The 16,552-nt window shown below is 33.5% G+C and overlaps 1 protein-coding gene across 6 annotated transcripts in view; it reads left to right on the top strand.

Annotated features, from left to right (window-relative positions):
* The window catches only part of LOC131551374 (cadherin-18), a 225,939-nt gene extending 211,896 nt beyond the window's left edge, over positions 1–14,043 (top strand). For all 6 annotated transcript variants that reach the window (XM_058794302.1, XM_058794298.1, XM_058794300.1 and 3 more), the window contains 2 exons: positions 8,369–8,620; positions 13,188–14,043. In XM_058794302.1, coding sequence (XP_058650285.1) covers positions 8,369–8,620; positions 13,188–13,741 — 806 coding nt within the window. In that variant the 3' untranslated portion in view covers positions 13,742–14,043. The remainder of the gene's footprint in view (positions 1–8,368; positions 8,621–13,187) is intronic.
* The last annotated feature ends 2,509 nt before the right edge of the window (positions 14,044–16,552 follow it).

Genomic DNA, 16,552 nt, shown 5'->3' with positions numbered 1-16,552 from the left:
TCTTGGAAAACCTCTGTATGACCCTGTCCACTGTACTGTAACTCAGTTTTAGGTTGTTACTGATCTTCTTATAGCCTAGGCCATCTTTGTGGAGAGCAACAATTCTAATTCTCAAATCCTCAGAGAGTTATTTGCCATGAGGTGCCATGTTGAACATCAGTGGTCAGTATGAGAGAATTGTGCTCAAATCACCAAATTTTTAATTCTGTAATATAAGATACACAAATTTGTATAGTCCTGTCAAGCAGACAAAAACATGAACATGAAGAATAGGACATGTGGCTTTGCATGGTTAAACGATGTATAGCTGTTATCACTTAGGGTGTACTCACTTTTGTTGCCAGCTTTTTTGACAATAATGGCTGTATGTTGAGTTATATTCAGAGGACAGTAAATATTTACTAATATATACTGTATATACGGTATATAGTTTTACTATTGTAGATAATTAAAGCTTTTTCATTTTTTATGGTTGATGTTAATATAATTAAAGTTACAGCAAAAATAGCAAATAACAATACACATGAAAAACAAAACAAGAAATACAGTACACAAGAAAAGTGTAACTTATTCTAGTTCACCTACTTTTTTCATTGTTATTGAATAACGAATGCCCTTTCATGTTGACTTTAAATTACTGCTCTCCTGTGCACATTCCTATGCAGTTGCTAGGGTGTTCAGTGTGGTTGTTAGGGTGATTCTAGTCCTATGGTGCAAGTCGGTGGATTTTTTTTTCCATCTGTTTCATCGCATGCCAGAGAAAATGCTTTAAAAAAGTCTGCTTAGAAAAATAACACCCCAACAAGGTGTTTGAGGTTTTATTCATGTACAAATGGTGAAGGATGAATTATTCGCTGGAGTTGAATATTTTAGGCTTGGATTTTGTTCAAATCCCTAACCTTGAGTATGAGCCATAGAAACAGTGTTGCTTTCCATATAGACCCTCATGAATAAAACTTTGGTACAAGTGCACAGACTGTGTTGCATAACAGACATTTGGGGGCTGCTTTTGACAAGGATAAATGATTAAAAATGATGGACTTAAAACAAGCGCGTAAATATTGAGCCAAGAAACAGCATGTGCACCAAGTGCCTGCCAAACGTTTGTGTAGTAAGCAGTTTTTTCCATCAACTCACCCGTTCAGAACCAGCCCAGTTTAATGGTAGAAATGACAGTATTCGTATGAAATACAATCAAAATGGCCCTTTTTTCCTGCTGAAGTGGGCAAAATGTGACGACCTGCTCACCACGGGGCAGCTGTTTGCCCCGCTTCAGATTAAATATGAATTAAAAGACCAGTTTTGGGAGCTGGAAGCTGAAATACTAGCAACAAAATAACTGAATTCAATTCTAGACACATTGGCTTGTGTGTCATATTCATCTTCATGCAAGTATTTCAAAAGCATCCATAATCTGCAACAAATAACTGAAATATATTCATCTTTGCAAAGAAGAGCCGATTGACATCGCAAGTGCTTGACATCTCAAATGAGCCTTTTGACAGAGTTGAGTGAAGTAGCAAATCGAAAACGAATTAATTGGCTATAGAGTGCTGGCCACCAATCAAACAGAAGCTCATTAGCATAAACACATTATATGACCAATAGAAATGAATTCCTTTAAAGTTGTTTGGAAGCGTTGTGTGTGATAAGGTTGAGTAAGGCGTTGTTTTCCCCCAGATTGGTTGTAGGTTGGTTGTTTTCCGGACTGAGATGTTGGCAGATGTGAAGGTGGTGGTTTCAGTCTGGCTTTGTGTCCTGTACATACAGCTTATTTTCTCACATGTCAGTTTGAGCAGTGTTGCAGTGCAATTAGAGACAGTGTGCTGTCAGCCACCAGCGGGTGAGGACGACATGTCAACATAAACCAAGACAGAAATGCTTCCCTCTCTACAAAGATTGAACCTTTTTCCGTTTATTCGTTTCACCCAATCTCATGTTAATCTTGAGTACCTATAAAGTAGTATTGCATCGTTCATATCTCCAAAAAGTCTTTAGTTTTATCACATTTATAAAAGAAAGATACAGCTTTACGATTTTCTCCAAAAAAAAGCAGAGCTCCTGGAGGCACGCCGTGGGTGGAGCTAAAGATTGACGAGCACTTACCGTTTCACTTACCGTCTGCAGTTCTGAATCATGACCGGGATCCTTTATAGCTGTTCCATCTTTCAGTATCAAACGATGTGCAAATCCAGCGTCAAACTGGGCCTTGTTTATAAAACATTCATCAACAAACACTTGAGAAACACTGTTGCTGCCCCGGAAAAACAAACTGCATCCACTGTTTAGGTAACGCTGGGTTCTTCGGGAAGCTGAAAAAAAGTTATCTTTCCCTGACAACTAAAAACACACTTCTTTAGAGACATTCTTCCCGAGCGAGTCCCGTGCAGTGATGAAGTGCGTTGATGGGTGCGCTCTCGCTCTGGTCGATGCGTGCACGGGCGTGTTCTTCCAGGAGAAATGCCTATTTAAGGAGTCATGAAGAGCCACGATCGAAAAAAAAGAAAACTCTCCGAAACTTTTACGAACCTGGAAGTAAGATTTTTGGGAATGGCAACATGTGGGGAATGGCTTATGACTTCAGAGATAGAAGTGCATTTTTTGTTTTGGGAATTCTTGAGCATGCAAGAAATAAACTTTTCCGTTTCACTGCCTGCATTTGATTTTCTGCAGTTTTTCTCTTTATGAGGGCATATATGAAACCACCTGGAAAAACCTTTGGGTTGAATACTTAATTTGAATGAATTCATTAAAAAAGGGGAATAAATAGATACATCATCACATTCGAAATTAAATCAACTCGTATTAAAAGACATAATGCTGTATGTCTAACTCTAAGAACTATATCAGATGTGCAGGTCAGAGGATATTAGAGACATTTTTGTCACTTTCAGTGCCTTTTTTGCCTGTGTTCATTTCTGTGGAAACCCTAAGAAGCCTTGATTGGATTTATTTTATTCATTGTTTAAAATTATATTAATTTTGTTTGTCTTTTCTCATATTTTTGAGTACATTTTTTCTCACAAGGTGTTTTTCCTGGTTAATGTAAATAATAATAATCCATCATGATGAAATAGTATATTATATTATATTATATTATATTATATTATATTATATTATATTATATTATATTATATTATATTATATTATATTATATTATATTATATTATATTATATTATATTATATTATATTATATTATATTATATTATATTATATTATATTATATTATAATATAATATAATGTGACCCTGGACCACAAAACCAGTCATAAGGGTCTTTTTTTTTTATTATTGAGATTCATACATCACCCGGAAGCTGAATAAATAAGATTTCCATTGATGTATAGTTTGTTAGGATAGGATGTATTTGACTGAGATACAACTATTTGAAAATCTGGAATCTGAGGGTGCAAAAAAATCAAAATACTGAGAAAATCACCTTTAAAGTTGTCCAAATTAAGTACTTAGCAATGCATATTACTAATCAAAAATTAAGGTTTGATATATTTACAGTAGTAAATTTACAAAATATCTTCAGGGAACATGATCTTTACTTCATATTTTAATGAATTTTGGCATAAAATAAAAATCTATAATTTTGACCCATACAAAAAATAAATAAAATTGTGACTTTTTCTACAAATATACCCGTGCTACTCATGACTGGTTTTGTGCTCCAGGGTCACAACAGTATTATATTATATTATATTATATTATATTATATTATATTATATTATATTATATTATATTATATTATATTATATTATATTATATTATATTATATTATATTATATTATATTATATTATATTATATTATATTATATTAATTATTTCTTTTTCTTTCTTTTTCTTTTTCTTTTTTTTTTTTTTTTTTTTTGCTACCTCCAGACCAAGAGAAAACTACTTTTAATTGAAGAGAAACTGGAGGTTTAAACTTGTATTGAACACTGGCAAAAATAAATAATGCATTTCCTCTTTGGGCTTTCTTACATGTCTGACCCTGCAAGCAAGATTTCTTGTATCTTGTAATGTCTGCCGTGAACAAGATGTTGACGTCAAATCCATAAGGGAGTAGATTTTAGCCTTTGCATCTCTCTTGTTCTTTCTGTCTTTTTTTTTTGATCATGCATTACAGTACATTCTTTAGAAATGCATGTTCTCTGTAGCGTGTCTCTCTGATTATTTATGGGACACAGTTGGATGCCAGGAGTGAGAGCTTTTTGTGTCTGCGCAGGTGTTTAATGCTGCTTAATATTAAGTAACTTGCTTTTTAGACACTATTGCTCAACTTTGGTTTTGCTTTGTTTTTGCGAAAATAGTGTACATGTATCAGTGTTGTTGAATTAATGATTTAGAGGTTTAGACAAAGATAGTATCTTGTTTCATTCTTGAATGAATCTGTTTTTGAACAAATTGTTTGAATGAATGATTCAATGACTCACTCAAAGATGGTCACTTGTTTCATTCCTAAATGAGTCTGTTTTTGAATAAATCGGTTGGGAGACTGATTCAGTGACTCACTCAAAAACACTTACTTGTTTCATTTCTAAATGAATCAGTGTTTTTGAACAAATTGGTTGGATGAGTGATTTAATGACTCACTCACAAACGTAGTCACTTGTTTCATTCCTGAATTAATATGTAAGTATGTATTTGAACAAATTAGTTGAGTGAATGATTCAATGATTCACTCATACATGGGTCACTTGTTTAAGTCCCGAATGAGTAAGTGTATTTGAATTTGAATCATTCGAATGAGAGGTTCAATCACTTACTCATAAAGACTGGCAGTTTCATTCCTTAATGAATCAATGTTTTTTTAGCAAATTGATTGAATGAATGATTCAATGACTCACTCAGAGAGGCAGTCACTTGTTTCATTCCTGAATTATTCAGTGTATTTAAACAAATTTGTTGAGTGAATGATTTAGTGATTCACTCAAGCACAGTCACTTGATTAATTCCTGAATGAATAAGTGTATTTGAATTTGAATCAGCTGACTGAGTGATTCAATGACTTACTCGTAAAGACCGTCACTGTTTCATTCCTTAAAGAATCGATGTTATTTATCAAATTGGTTGAATGAATTATTCAATGACTCACTCATAAAGACTGTCGGTTTTATTCCTGAATGGATCAGCGTATTTAAACTAATTGGTTGAATGAATGATTCAATTAGTTTCTCAAGCCACTTATCGCCACCTGCCTCTGTGTCGGCGTGATCAATGACAAATGTTGGTAATATGAATGATTTTCTCATTTACATATTGCATAAAACATAATAATGCATTTAATTTTATAGGTAAAATGTATAAAATGATTCTGGATTATTATTCTATTAAAATTATTCTGTGAAGACTGACAAAAATAAATAATACATTGCCTCTTTGGGCTTTCTTACATGTCTGACCCTGCAAGCAAGATTTCTTGTATCTTGTAATGTCTGCCGTGAACAAGATGTTGACGTCAAATGCATAAGGGAGTAGATTTCAGCCTTTGCATCTCTCTTGTTCTTTCTGTCTCTTTTTTTTTTTTTTTTGATCATGCATTACAGTACATTGTTTAGAAATGCATGTTCTCTGTAGTGTGTCTCTGTGATTATTTATGGGACACAGTTGGGTGCCAGGAGTGAGAGCTTTTTGTGTCTGCGCAGGTGTTTAATGCTGCTGGCAGGAAATGCTTTTCGTAACAGCAAGACACACAGCAGCTTCTGACGTACCCATATATGTGCATTATCCATGCTAAAATCCATATGTATGCGCACATCCACATGACATGACATGCAATGCAATAGAAGTATCTGTCAAGTAATATGGACCATATTTAAGCATGTTTTTGAGAGGTGAAAAGAAATACAATAACACCGTATAACATTTTATTGTTAATATTAATTATTATTTTATTATTAATATTATGCACTGTATAAGCAATATCACACAAGCAAGAGCAGATATTAGGATCAATAGTGTGAATGTGATATGTCTTTAAAAACAACAGTACAACTAAGAAAAAAGTAATATTAAGTAACTTGCTTTTTAGACACTATTGCTCAACTTTGGTTTTGCTTTGTTTCGAAAATGGTGTACATGTATCGGTGTTGTTGATTGAATGATTTAGAGGTTTAGACAAAGATAGTATCTTGTTTCATTCTTGAACGAATCTGTTTTTGAACAGATTGTTTGAATGAATGATTCAATGACTCACTCAAAGATGGTCACTTGTTTCATTCCTAAATGAGTCTGTTTTTGAACAAATCGGTTGGGAGACTGATTTAATGACTCACTCAAAAACACTTACTTGTTTCATTCCTGAATGAATCAGTGTTTTTGAACAAATTGGTTGGATGAATAATTCAATAACTCACTCACAGAGGCAGTCACTTGTTTCATTCCTGAATTATTCAGTGTATTTAAACACATTTGTTGAGTGAATGACTTAGTGATTCACTCAAGCACAGTCACTTGTTTAATTCCTGAATGAATAAGTGTATTTGAATTTGAATCAGTTGACTGAGTGATTCAATGACTTACTCGTAAAGACCGTCACTGTTTAATTCCTTAACGAATCAACGTTATTTATCAATAACAAGTATTAGTTGAATGGATTATTCAATGACTCACTCATAAAGACTATCGGTTTCATTCCTGAATGAATCAGTGTATTTAAACTAACTGATTAAATGAATGCTTCAATTACTTATCTCAAGCCACTTACTGCTGCCTACCTCTGTGTCGGCGTGATCAATGACAAATGTTGGTAATATTCAATTTTTTTCTCATTTACATATTGCATAAAACATAATGATGCATTTAATTTTATAGGTGAAATATATAAAATAATTCTGGATTTAATGTAAAAGAAGTATTTTACCCAGAGGTTGATTAATAGTGATTTTGTTTAGAAATAATATCTCTTCATAAGTGTAAAGGTTGATATAAAGTGATTTTACTCCAAAGCAGCTGTCTATCAGGAGTCTGTAATATGCCACATAGGCCTCTAATGGACTTGAAGTCGAATGTTGCTCAGATCAGATGTGCCGTGCCCCTCTCTCTTGCTATTTGACTCATTTGCTGCTCAATTTCATTTGATTTGCCCGTATCCTTGTCCATCTAGCATCCCTTTCTCAGAATGCTTAGAAACGCAGGGATTGCTGGAGGATGTGATGAAGTTCAGAAAGAGTAAGATGGAGGCTCATTAGGTTGATTCTTGGGTTAAGAGCTTTGCTCGCTTTGCTGTAGGCGGCCAGCATTAGACAGACCTCGAGTGTTCAGGGCTCAGAGAATGTGAGTTCTCCCATTAAAAGCCCATCTGTGGGAATGGGGCTCCTAAATGCTCTGAAACGGCACACTCGGGCAGAGAGCTTCAGCGATAGTGGCCTGTGCTCAAACCAGGCTAATTTAATATAATGATCTCTTATCTGCCCTCTTTCTCCCTCTCTGTTTGTTCTCTTGTTCTCTCTTAGTCTCTGTCTTTATCTTCGTCTGTTATCACTCTCTCTCATTACTTCTGCTTTTCACCCTTGAATTTTCCTCGTTTTCTTCTTTTTAAAAAAAAATTAATTTCCAGGTTTTTTTTTTTCATTTCAACTAAATTTATCATTGTTCTGTTACTATTTATTTGCCTTTTGTGCTTTTTTGACTTTGGGCACTTTTAGCCCTGTGGACTTGTACAAAAAATACATAAATAAATAAGCTCTTTTGGAACACTTTTCATCCTTTTTTTTTTTTTTCAACTAACAATGTCCAACAGAGTTTGTATGCATCACAAGAAAATAATTTTGCCACAACCATTATTTCTCTTAAACAAAAAAAGTCATTCAGTGGTCAGTGTGTGTGGTATAAACATTTTTGGACTAATTTGTAATAACTAATAATAATAACTATTATTAAAATATACTATATATTGTACTATATAATTTCATAACATGTTATGTGCCCGAAATACAGAGCATTCAATACAATTTTCTAAATGTTTCCACAATTTGAGAGACAGCTTATTAAAAAACTATTCTGATATTTCTTTCTTCAGACATGACATCTAATATTTCAAGCTCTTCTTTGACCCTGCTGTCTCCTTGGCAGCTGAGTCTTTTCTTTTTTGTTTTTGGTAAAGGTGGTAATTACAGAAAACAGACACAATTATAGATGCAGCCATATACCAAAGAAAACAAGTTGAAATCTGTCACTGTTCACTCCCCCTCCTGTTTCACATTTAAGAATCATGTGGATTTTTTATTTTTTTTTCATTCAGCAACAGATGTCAAGTTTCAAAAGGCAATTTAAAGCCAGAAATGTCATCTGAAGCCATCTGATAGCTGTGCGAGTGCTTTCTAACTAATTGTGACCTTATCTGTGTGTCTGTCCGCAGACAGCACTGCCAGCATCATCGCCAGACGGCGGCGGTTCCACAGACTGACCCAGGAACTGTACGAGCTCCCGGTGGTGGTGTGGGATGACGGGGAACCCATCCTGAGCAGCACCAGTACCCTCACCCTCAGGGTGTGTTCCTGCCAGAAAGGCACCAGATTGAAGATCTGCCAGGGAGAAGCGTTCCTCTCCTCCGCAGGGCTCAGCACGGGCGCTCTCATAGCCATACTGCTCTGTGTGCTGATTTTACTGGGTGAGTTCAACCTGGAAATGATGCCAGAGTATATATATATGAAAAATACTCAAACACATCATCCTTCAGATTATTAAAAAACAACATAATTAAAAACACATGAACAGGGCCAAAAGACATATACTGTGTAGGAAGTCAATATAAGTGCTGTTGTTTATAGGTAATGTGATATGGCATTCGTAAAGCTTTTAACTTATTTAACATACGTATTTTTGAGTAAAACTAATATTAAGAATGAATAATCTAATGCAGGGTTTTGTAGGGTTATGGATGTTAGGTGATAATATTATTGATTAATTTAAATGAATGACTGGTAAACAATAAAGAAAGTAAATAGGTACATATTAAAATAGTAAATACAGTTTAATAAAATATATATATAACATTATAATTCAAGTAAATTAAACAATATCATTATTAGTAGTATTATTAGTGCAATGATACTGACACTATATACATATAATGTTATTGCTTATTTAATAAAATGACAGGTGGATAATTTATATATCTTTATTCTGTATTATATTATAATTTAATTATTTACCATTTTATTTGATTTTAAATAAATTGTTTATTTATTATATATATATATATATATATATATATATATATATATATATATATATATATATTACATTTAATAGAATTGAATCATGTAAAACAATATTTAATTATAAATAAGTGCAAATAAAAATAGTAAATAATGTTTAATAAAATATATAATGTACTAATATTTTTAATTTAGAGGAACTGAATAATAAAGAAAATAAGACGTTTTTCTAAAATGCATATTTTGGTAACTCAGATGGGTTTTCTACTTTAACTATTGCCCATTTATCACCTTTCCAGTTTTAGTATTCACAGCAGAATTCTGGCATTCATTGTCATAATTCTAGTTGATCCAGACCTGTTTCACTCTTGACTTTTCATCTTTCACCTTGTAAACCTGTGGATCAAAAGTAAGGGGCGTACTTAAAGGATTTCACGGGTCCCACTACAGCAGGTGAAAGGTCACGACCGCATCAAAATGTCATGAAGAGAACACTGAAGAATGTTTTAGTATTCACAGCAGGGCAGATAGTGGTGAGCGGGAGGACAGCATGAATAAATGAACACCATGATGAAAATATGATAATACAGTTATAATCCGGTAAATTGAAGTGTTATAGCCTACTACAATCTACAGTAGTAGTCATACATTTCTGTTGTTGAACATATAAACATTTTATAAAAATGTTTAATTTTCTTGATTACTCTTTATTATTCAATTCTACTATACTAAAAAAAAAAAAAGTATATTATATATTTTATTAAATTGTATAATAAATAACTTTTTACTTATGTTTAAACATTATTTTATATTATTTAGTTCTATTAAATGATACATATGGTAAATGAACAATTATTTTAATTTTGAATTATTTAAATAAAATGTAAATAAAATTAAATAATTAAATAATTTAAAAGTCCATAATATATAATAAACATTGTAGATGTTAGAATAAACATTTATTTATAAGTTGTGTGTAATGTGTGTAATGTTCAATATTTTTATTTATTTATTATTGTATTTTATTATATTAATTTTATTAACAATTTTACTGTTCTTAATATGTATCTATTTAATTAAAAATAAATTTAAGCAATAATGCTATTAGCATAGTAGATGCTAATGTTAACATAGTACATTTAAATATGTTTAAATATTACATACACACATATGCATACATATATATGGGTATATTTAAAATAGCAAATAATATTTTATATTATAATATAAATAAAATAATTATATAATATAATATTATAAGCCAAAATATACAGAAAGAGACTAAAGAAAAGGAAGACGAATTTAGGAAAGTTACAAAAATAGAGAATATTTTACAGAACGGGCCATGGTGAATGTAGAAAACAGTATAGAAAAGAGTATAAAACAGCGGAACAACAAATGTGTGGAAATCTGCAAACACAAAGGTGTGACAGACAGAGAGTGAGCCGCTGACAGGTTTGTATTCATGGTACGAGTTGAAGAAAGTGAGCATTGTATGTAATAGTCCTCTCTCATGCAGACATTCCCACCTCTCCTCCTCTCATGGGCTGCTCTCATCTCTTTCCTCCCTCTCTCCGGGCTTGGATGGATGGGTTAGGTCTCACCTCGCGGCTGTGATGCTCTCTCCTGTTCAAAAGCAAGAGATTTTCAGCACTCACCCCAGCAGCTGCCAGGGCTAAATATAGTCCTGAACCTCGCTCCGTTCGGCACATCCCTGCTCAAACACGCCTCTGTTTGCTCCTGCTAAAATCTACTTGTTGATAAAATCTCCCTCCTACCTCTCCGCAAATCTGCTTGGTAGATTTACTGGCTTTAGCAGAGCTGATTACATCGAGATACTTGTTTGTTAGCAAACACTGAACAGAATGTGTCACTTTTTCTGTTTTGTGTAACAGCACAATGGTCGCTGTGCAATATTCATACAACAGAATGCAATACGTTTCGTTGTCTTTCTGTCTACCAAAATTACCAAATTTGGACAGCATTCAGCGCTGCATACAAGAGCCGAGCAATTTCGCTAGTTAGGAAAATCCACACAATCCACACATTTTTAATGATTTATTTTGTTTAGTGTGTATCTGTATATAATTTTACATTTTTAATTTAATTTTAAATTAAAAAATAATGAAAACACTTAAAACATTTAATTTTTTTAATGTCTTTTCAAGATTTAAGATGTTGTAAATTTACTATTTTAATGGTATTTTAAAATGTATTTAAATTTTAAGATTTAAGATGTTTTTATATATATATATATATATATATATATACATATATATACAGTGCCCTCCACTAATATTGGCACCCTTGATAAATATGAGCAAAGGCGGCTGCGAAAATAAATCTGCATTTTTTATCCTTTTGATCTTTCACTCAAACAATTCACAAAATTCTAACCTATAATTGAAGTAAAACAATTAAAAGTGGGGAGAAAATCTCATGATGAAATCATGTTTTTGTCCAATGCATGTTGGCCACAATTATTGGCACCCCTGGAAATTCTTATGAGTAAACTATCTCTGAAGTATATTCCCATTCATATTTACATGTTTTTTAGCACACCAGGGTGACTAGCAGCATGAAATTGTCCAGCCATGACTTCCTGCCCCAAAAGTTTATAAATATGAGGAACACAAAGGCCAAATTCCCTTAATCATCCATCACAAGGAGTAAAACTTACAGTTCTGATGTGCGGAACAAGAATGTTGAGCATCACAAAATAGAAAGTTAATATAGATCTATTATTTTTAAGGAAATGTCCAAATGTACACCTTTTCAGAACTTTTTTTTCAAGTTTTTTAACCTACAAATGAAATATACACAAGTATCTAGCTTGCACGTAATGTTATTCATATATATTTCACATGTAAACAACGTTAGAAATGGTGTCATGAAAAAGTGCTTTCATAAAGCTTTAGTCATGTCAGCTAATAGTGTATCAGTGAAGTGAAAGCTCATCTAGACTAATGTGCGATATTGACTTGCTGTTCATTTATCGTGGCTCTTTCCATTCTAATGGGATATGAAAGAATCATCATTCATTCGCACTGATCTCTGGCCCCTGATGTGTTTGCTTGTTCATGCATTGACGATGCTTCACACCTGCTTTTCCCTCATCCTGATAATCTCCTACTGCGTGACATATTCACCGTAGTGCCGTAATGTTCCCTGGAGGAATTATTTACTGTTAATAGCATTGATAAATAATTTTTTGTTATTTATTTATTTCAGTTTTCCAGTACTTGATGTGAATATGTTATGTACCTTCAACCTCTTAGCAAACTTTCCCACAGCTCCCAATGATATTTAATAAGCACAATGCAATTATCTCCCATTCCTGTTGATTTTTACAATATCAGGATTCAGGACTCATTTTTCATCTTTTTAGAGGGCAATGCGTTCAATTTAACCCTCAGGTGCATTTTGTATTTTTAAGTGATCTTGTAATACTAAATTATATTTATGCAATAGTTATGATCCATTTATTACCTTTTATTACATTTATTACCAATTTTTGAGCATAGACCATAGATACTCATACTTAAACTGCTGTAAATTCTGAATTATTTGGATCACAGACTTAAGTTCAGTGTTTTTTTTTTTTGTTTTGTTTTTTAATATATATATATATATATATATATATATATATATATATATATATATATATATATAAAATGTAAGAAGACACTTTGCAGATTATTGCTGAAATTTTCACCACACTATTGGAAAAAAAAATTAAGTAAAAATAATATTTAAAAAAGTTAAGGATGTTTAAGTGTACAATTATGAAAAATATTATTTTTATTTTATTTTATATGAAATACATACTTACCAAAACATATTTTACTCTAAAAAAAAATAATAATAATAATAATAAATCAAAGCCACAAATCTAAAAACAAAGGGGTTCATATAATGAGACAATATAATATATAATGAGAATTCATGTTTATAAATATTAATCAGTTGTGCCATTTTATTTTATATAATCAGCAGCATTTTTCTTGTTCCTCACAGCCATTGTGATTCTCTTCATTACTCTGCGACGAAGCAAAAAGGAGCCGCTGATCATCTCAGAGGAGGACATTCGTGAGAATGTGGTGACGTATGACGATGAAGGAGGTGGAGAGGAGGACACCGAGGCCTTCGACATCATCGCCCTCCGGAACCCAGCCGCCGCTGAGGAACTCAAGTTCCGTCGGGACGTCCGGCCCGAGTGCATCCGGCCGTGGTCATCACGGAGACCGGCTTGCGGCCGTCTCAGCCCCTCGTCCCTGGACATCGATGAGGAAATGGACGTTGGGGAGTTTATCAAACAGAGAGTGGCCGAGGCGGATCAGGATACTAGCATACCGCCCTACGATTCTTTACAGACCTACGCCTACGAGGGTCAAGGGTCACCAGCAGGCTCCATCAGCTCGCTCGGGTCAGCTGGAGCGCATTCCGAACTGGACTACAACTCCCTGGACAACTGGGGTCCAAAATTTGAGAAAATAGCAGAGCTTTACGGAGAGGAAGTTGAAACGGCGTCCGAATCCACTGAAAAGGCAGAGTCGGAGAAGCAGACATAAGTATTTGTCAACGTCAGAGAAAACTGTGATAAAAAAACAAACAAAAAAAAAAACACTGCTCTTTTTCGACATCTGCCGTCACAGTTTCATCAGTACAATAAGACGCTCCTGGACTGCTGCGCTGCCGTAATTCTACTGCTTTTTTCTCTCGTTTGTTTTGGATGTTCGGAGCACTAAATCCCAACAAAACAAGAATGATTTTGAAAAGAAAATCTAATAAAAAAAGAATAAAAAAACTAATGAAAATAAGGAAGCTATTTTATCTGGTGTATATTTTTTATTGCTCAATAAAGTCCTGAATTCCTGACACATGAATATATGTAATGTTATCCTTCACTGTTGTCATTTTAAATAAATAAATATTATTTATTTATTTATTTTTCTGATGGTAACATTTTCAAGCTGTTCAAAAAATATTTAATTTTTATTTGATGCTTTTAGAAATCTAATATTTTAGAGATAAAGCACTAATTGAATTATTATTTTTTTTTTATTATTATAAAATTAATTACAAATTGTATGTATAATATATATATATATATATATATATATATATATATACTTTCCAATGCAGTTTCATGTGATATTTTCCATTTTTATGAAAAAGTCTACCAAGTGCCTAATTTTCTTTGCATAAGAGTCCCTTTTTCTGTTAATAAACATTGTGATGTTTTTCTGTGGGCGGAGCTTAGGTGGAGGCAAAAAGATTCCACTGACCGCTTCACTAACGCTAGCTATGAAGTTTGTTAGCTTGTTTTTTTAACAATAACTGGAGAAATTCCGATTTAACCTGCATATGTACGGTCACTCACTGTCCGGGACCGCAATTGTTATTTGAAAAGTTTAACTTTAACGGACGAAACCAGATCTGATGGACAATCTGACAGGATTACCTCCGGTTGAGTGACTCACATCTAACATGTATAGCAAATTTCAGCAGGCAACTGTTTTTACAGCTACATTATTATTCCAGCCACAAGTAATCACAACAATACAATTACAAATGATTAAGCATATAAATCGTCAGTTTGTTGTTTTACACACGCATACATTATTTCAAACACGAGATAGTAGTGAGATGCATAAGAAATCTTTAGACGAGCCCATAACAACAAAATATAATACTTTATTGAACCTTTCCTGATAAGAAGTGTGCGCTGCAAATGTGAGGATTTTTGACGATCGTTTCTGTCCAGTCTGCTCGTTTTATCTCGTTTAACCACAGCTGTCGTCGTTTTTTTTGTCTGGAAGTAGCAGCAGGTATGCATTAAAATGTAAAATTGGAGCCTCTACTACATCGATTCTGGCACCCAACATCACAACAAGATGATATTTTAAGCTCCTTATGTAGCCGAATCTGCGCTGGTTTGAATGGGCCGCCTCCAGTTTTCCCTTTGTTTTGCCTCCAGCTAGCGCTGTGACGTAATCGTAACGTAGGCCCTAAAAGGGTCTATATTTCCCACTAGAATATATTAGAGTAGACTGACATATTGAATGTTACTTCAGGCTTCTCTACTGCACCGCATCATTCAATTTTAATGTGGAAATCGTACTGAAAATCATCTAAACCCTGTTGGCCCAGATTTGCCTTGAAGCATTTAAATTATTGCGAATAAACATTTTCATAATTGCTTACTTCATATACAGTACAGGCTCTTTTCCAAAATCTAGTGAGCTCTCCCTCGCTGTCAACAGCCTATATAGACAGCTGCTTTCCCAAGGAACCCTATAAGTGACTAAGCTACGTTATGTTACTCTGATAAGTATAAAAAAACGTTTCGAACATAAGTTAAAAATCAATTTTAAATTTGATTTAGCCATTTATAGTTTTCAGTATTCAGTGATATGCTATAATAATTTTTCTTGTCTCATCCACCATCTTGGATTTCCTTCACATGCAGTTTAACAAGGTTTTCTTATGAAACAGCATAATTAAGCTCCCTTCCATTCAGAGCAGACCTTTTTTCATGAGAATGTCTTTTAATGCCTTAAAATACTGCCTACGTAGGCAACTCACTTGGTTTTTGACCAGAGCAATGGGTTTCATTATATAAAGTCTGTACTTTTTACTGGATTACAGGACCCTGTTTATTTTTATAGGCATCCTCTGGGACTCCCGTTGGGCACTTAAGATGATACACACTCTCTTCCCCTCTTTCTCTCCCTTCCCATATTCCCCAGGTTCCTGGTTTATATTGACTATATGAATGAAGTGAGAAGGTTATGAATATTTCAGCATTTCTGCGTGTTTGAGAGAGTGTATGTGTGTGTTGTGCTTTTGAATTATGGTGGTGGCTAGTTTGGGTTGTTGTTTTTTTGTTTGTTTGTTTTTTTCCTCAGCTTGTCCATTGTAAGGATAGTAAGAATACAGTAGCAGTATTTGGAATATGAAATATTAAAATGTTATATGCATGTACTGTATATAATTGTGAGCGTGTGTGTGTGTGTGTGTCTCCTCTCCAAATATTTCATGATTCCAGTCATTTTATTCCATAGCTAATATGACAACTGCTTTTGCTCCCAGCATGCTTTGTGAGTGTGTGTATGGCTGTGTTGACATGAATATGTGCTGTATTAGGATAGTTAACTCATAACATCCAAAGACTTACTTTAAAGTATGTTGGACCTGTATGATTGACTTACTTTCTTCTGCAGAAAACAAAAGAATATCAGTGAATTAAGTGAATGTCAAAAGGGGTCCAATAATCTGTAAATATCTTCTTTTGTTTTCTGCAGAACATATAAAGTCATAGAAGTTTGTAATGACATGAGGATAAGTAAATGATGAAATATTTTTTTGAGTAGGTCATA

Source organism: Onychostoma macrolepis, chromosome 12, assembly GCF_012432095.1.
Source record: "Onychostoma macrolepis isolate SWU-2019 chromosome 12, ASM1243209v1, whole genome shotgun sequence".
NCBI classification, from domain to species: Eukaryota; Metazoa; Chordata; class Actinopteri; order Cypriniformes; family Cyprinidae; genus Onychostoma; species Onychostoma macrolepis.
This window is presented reverse-complemented; position numbering and strand designations above follow the sequence as displayed.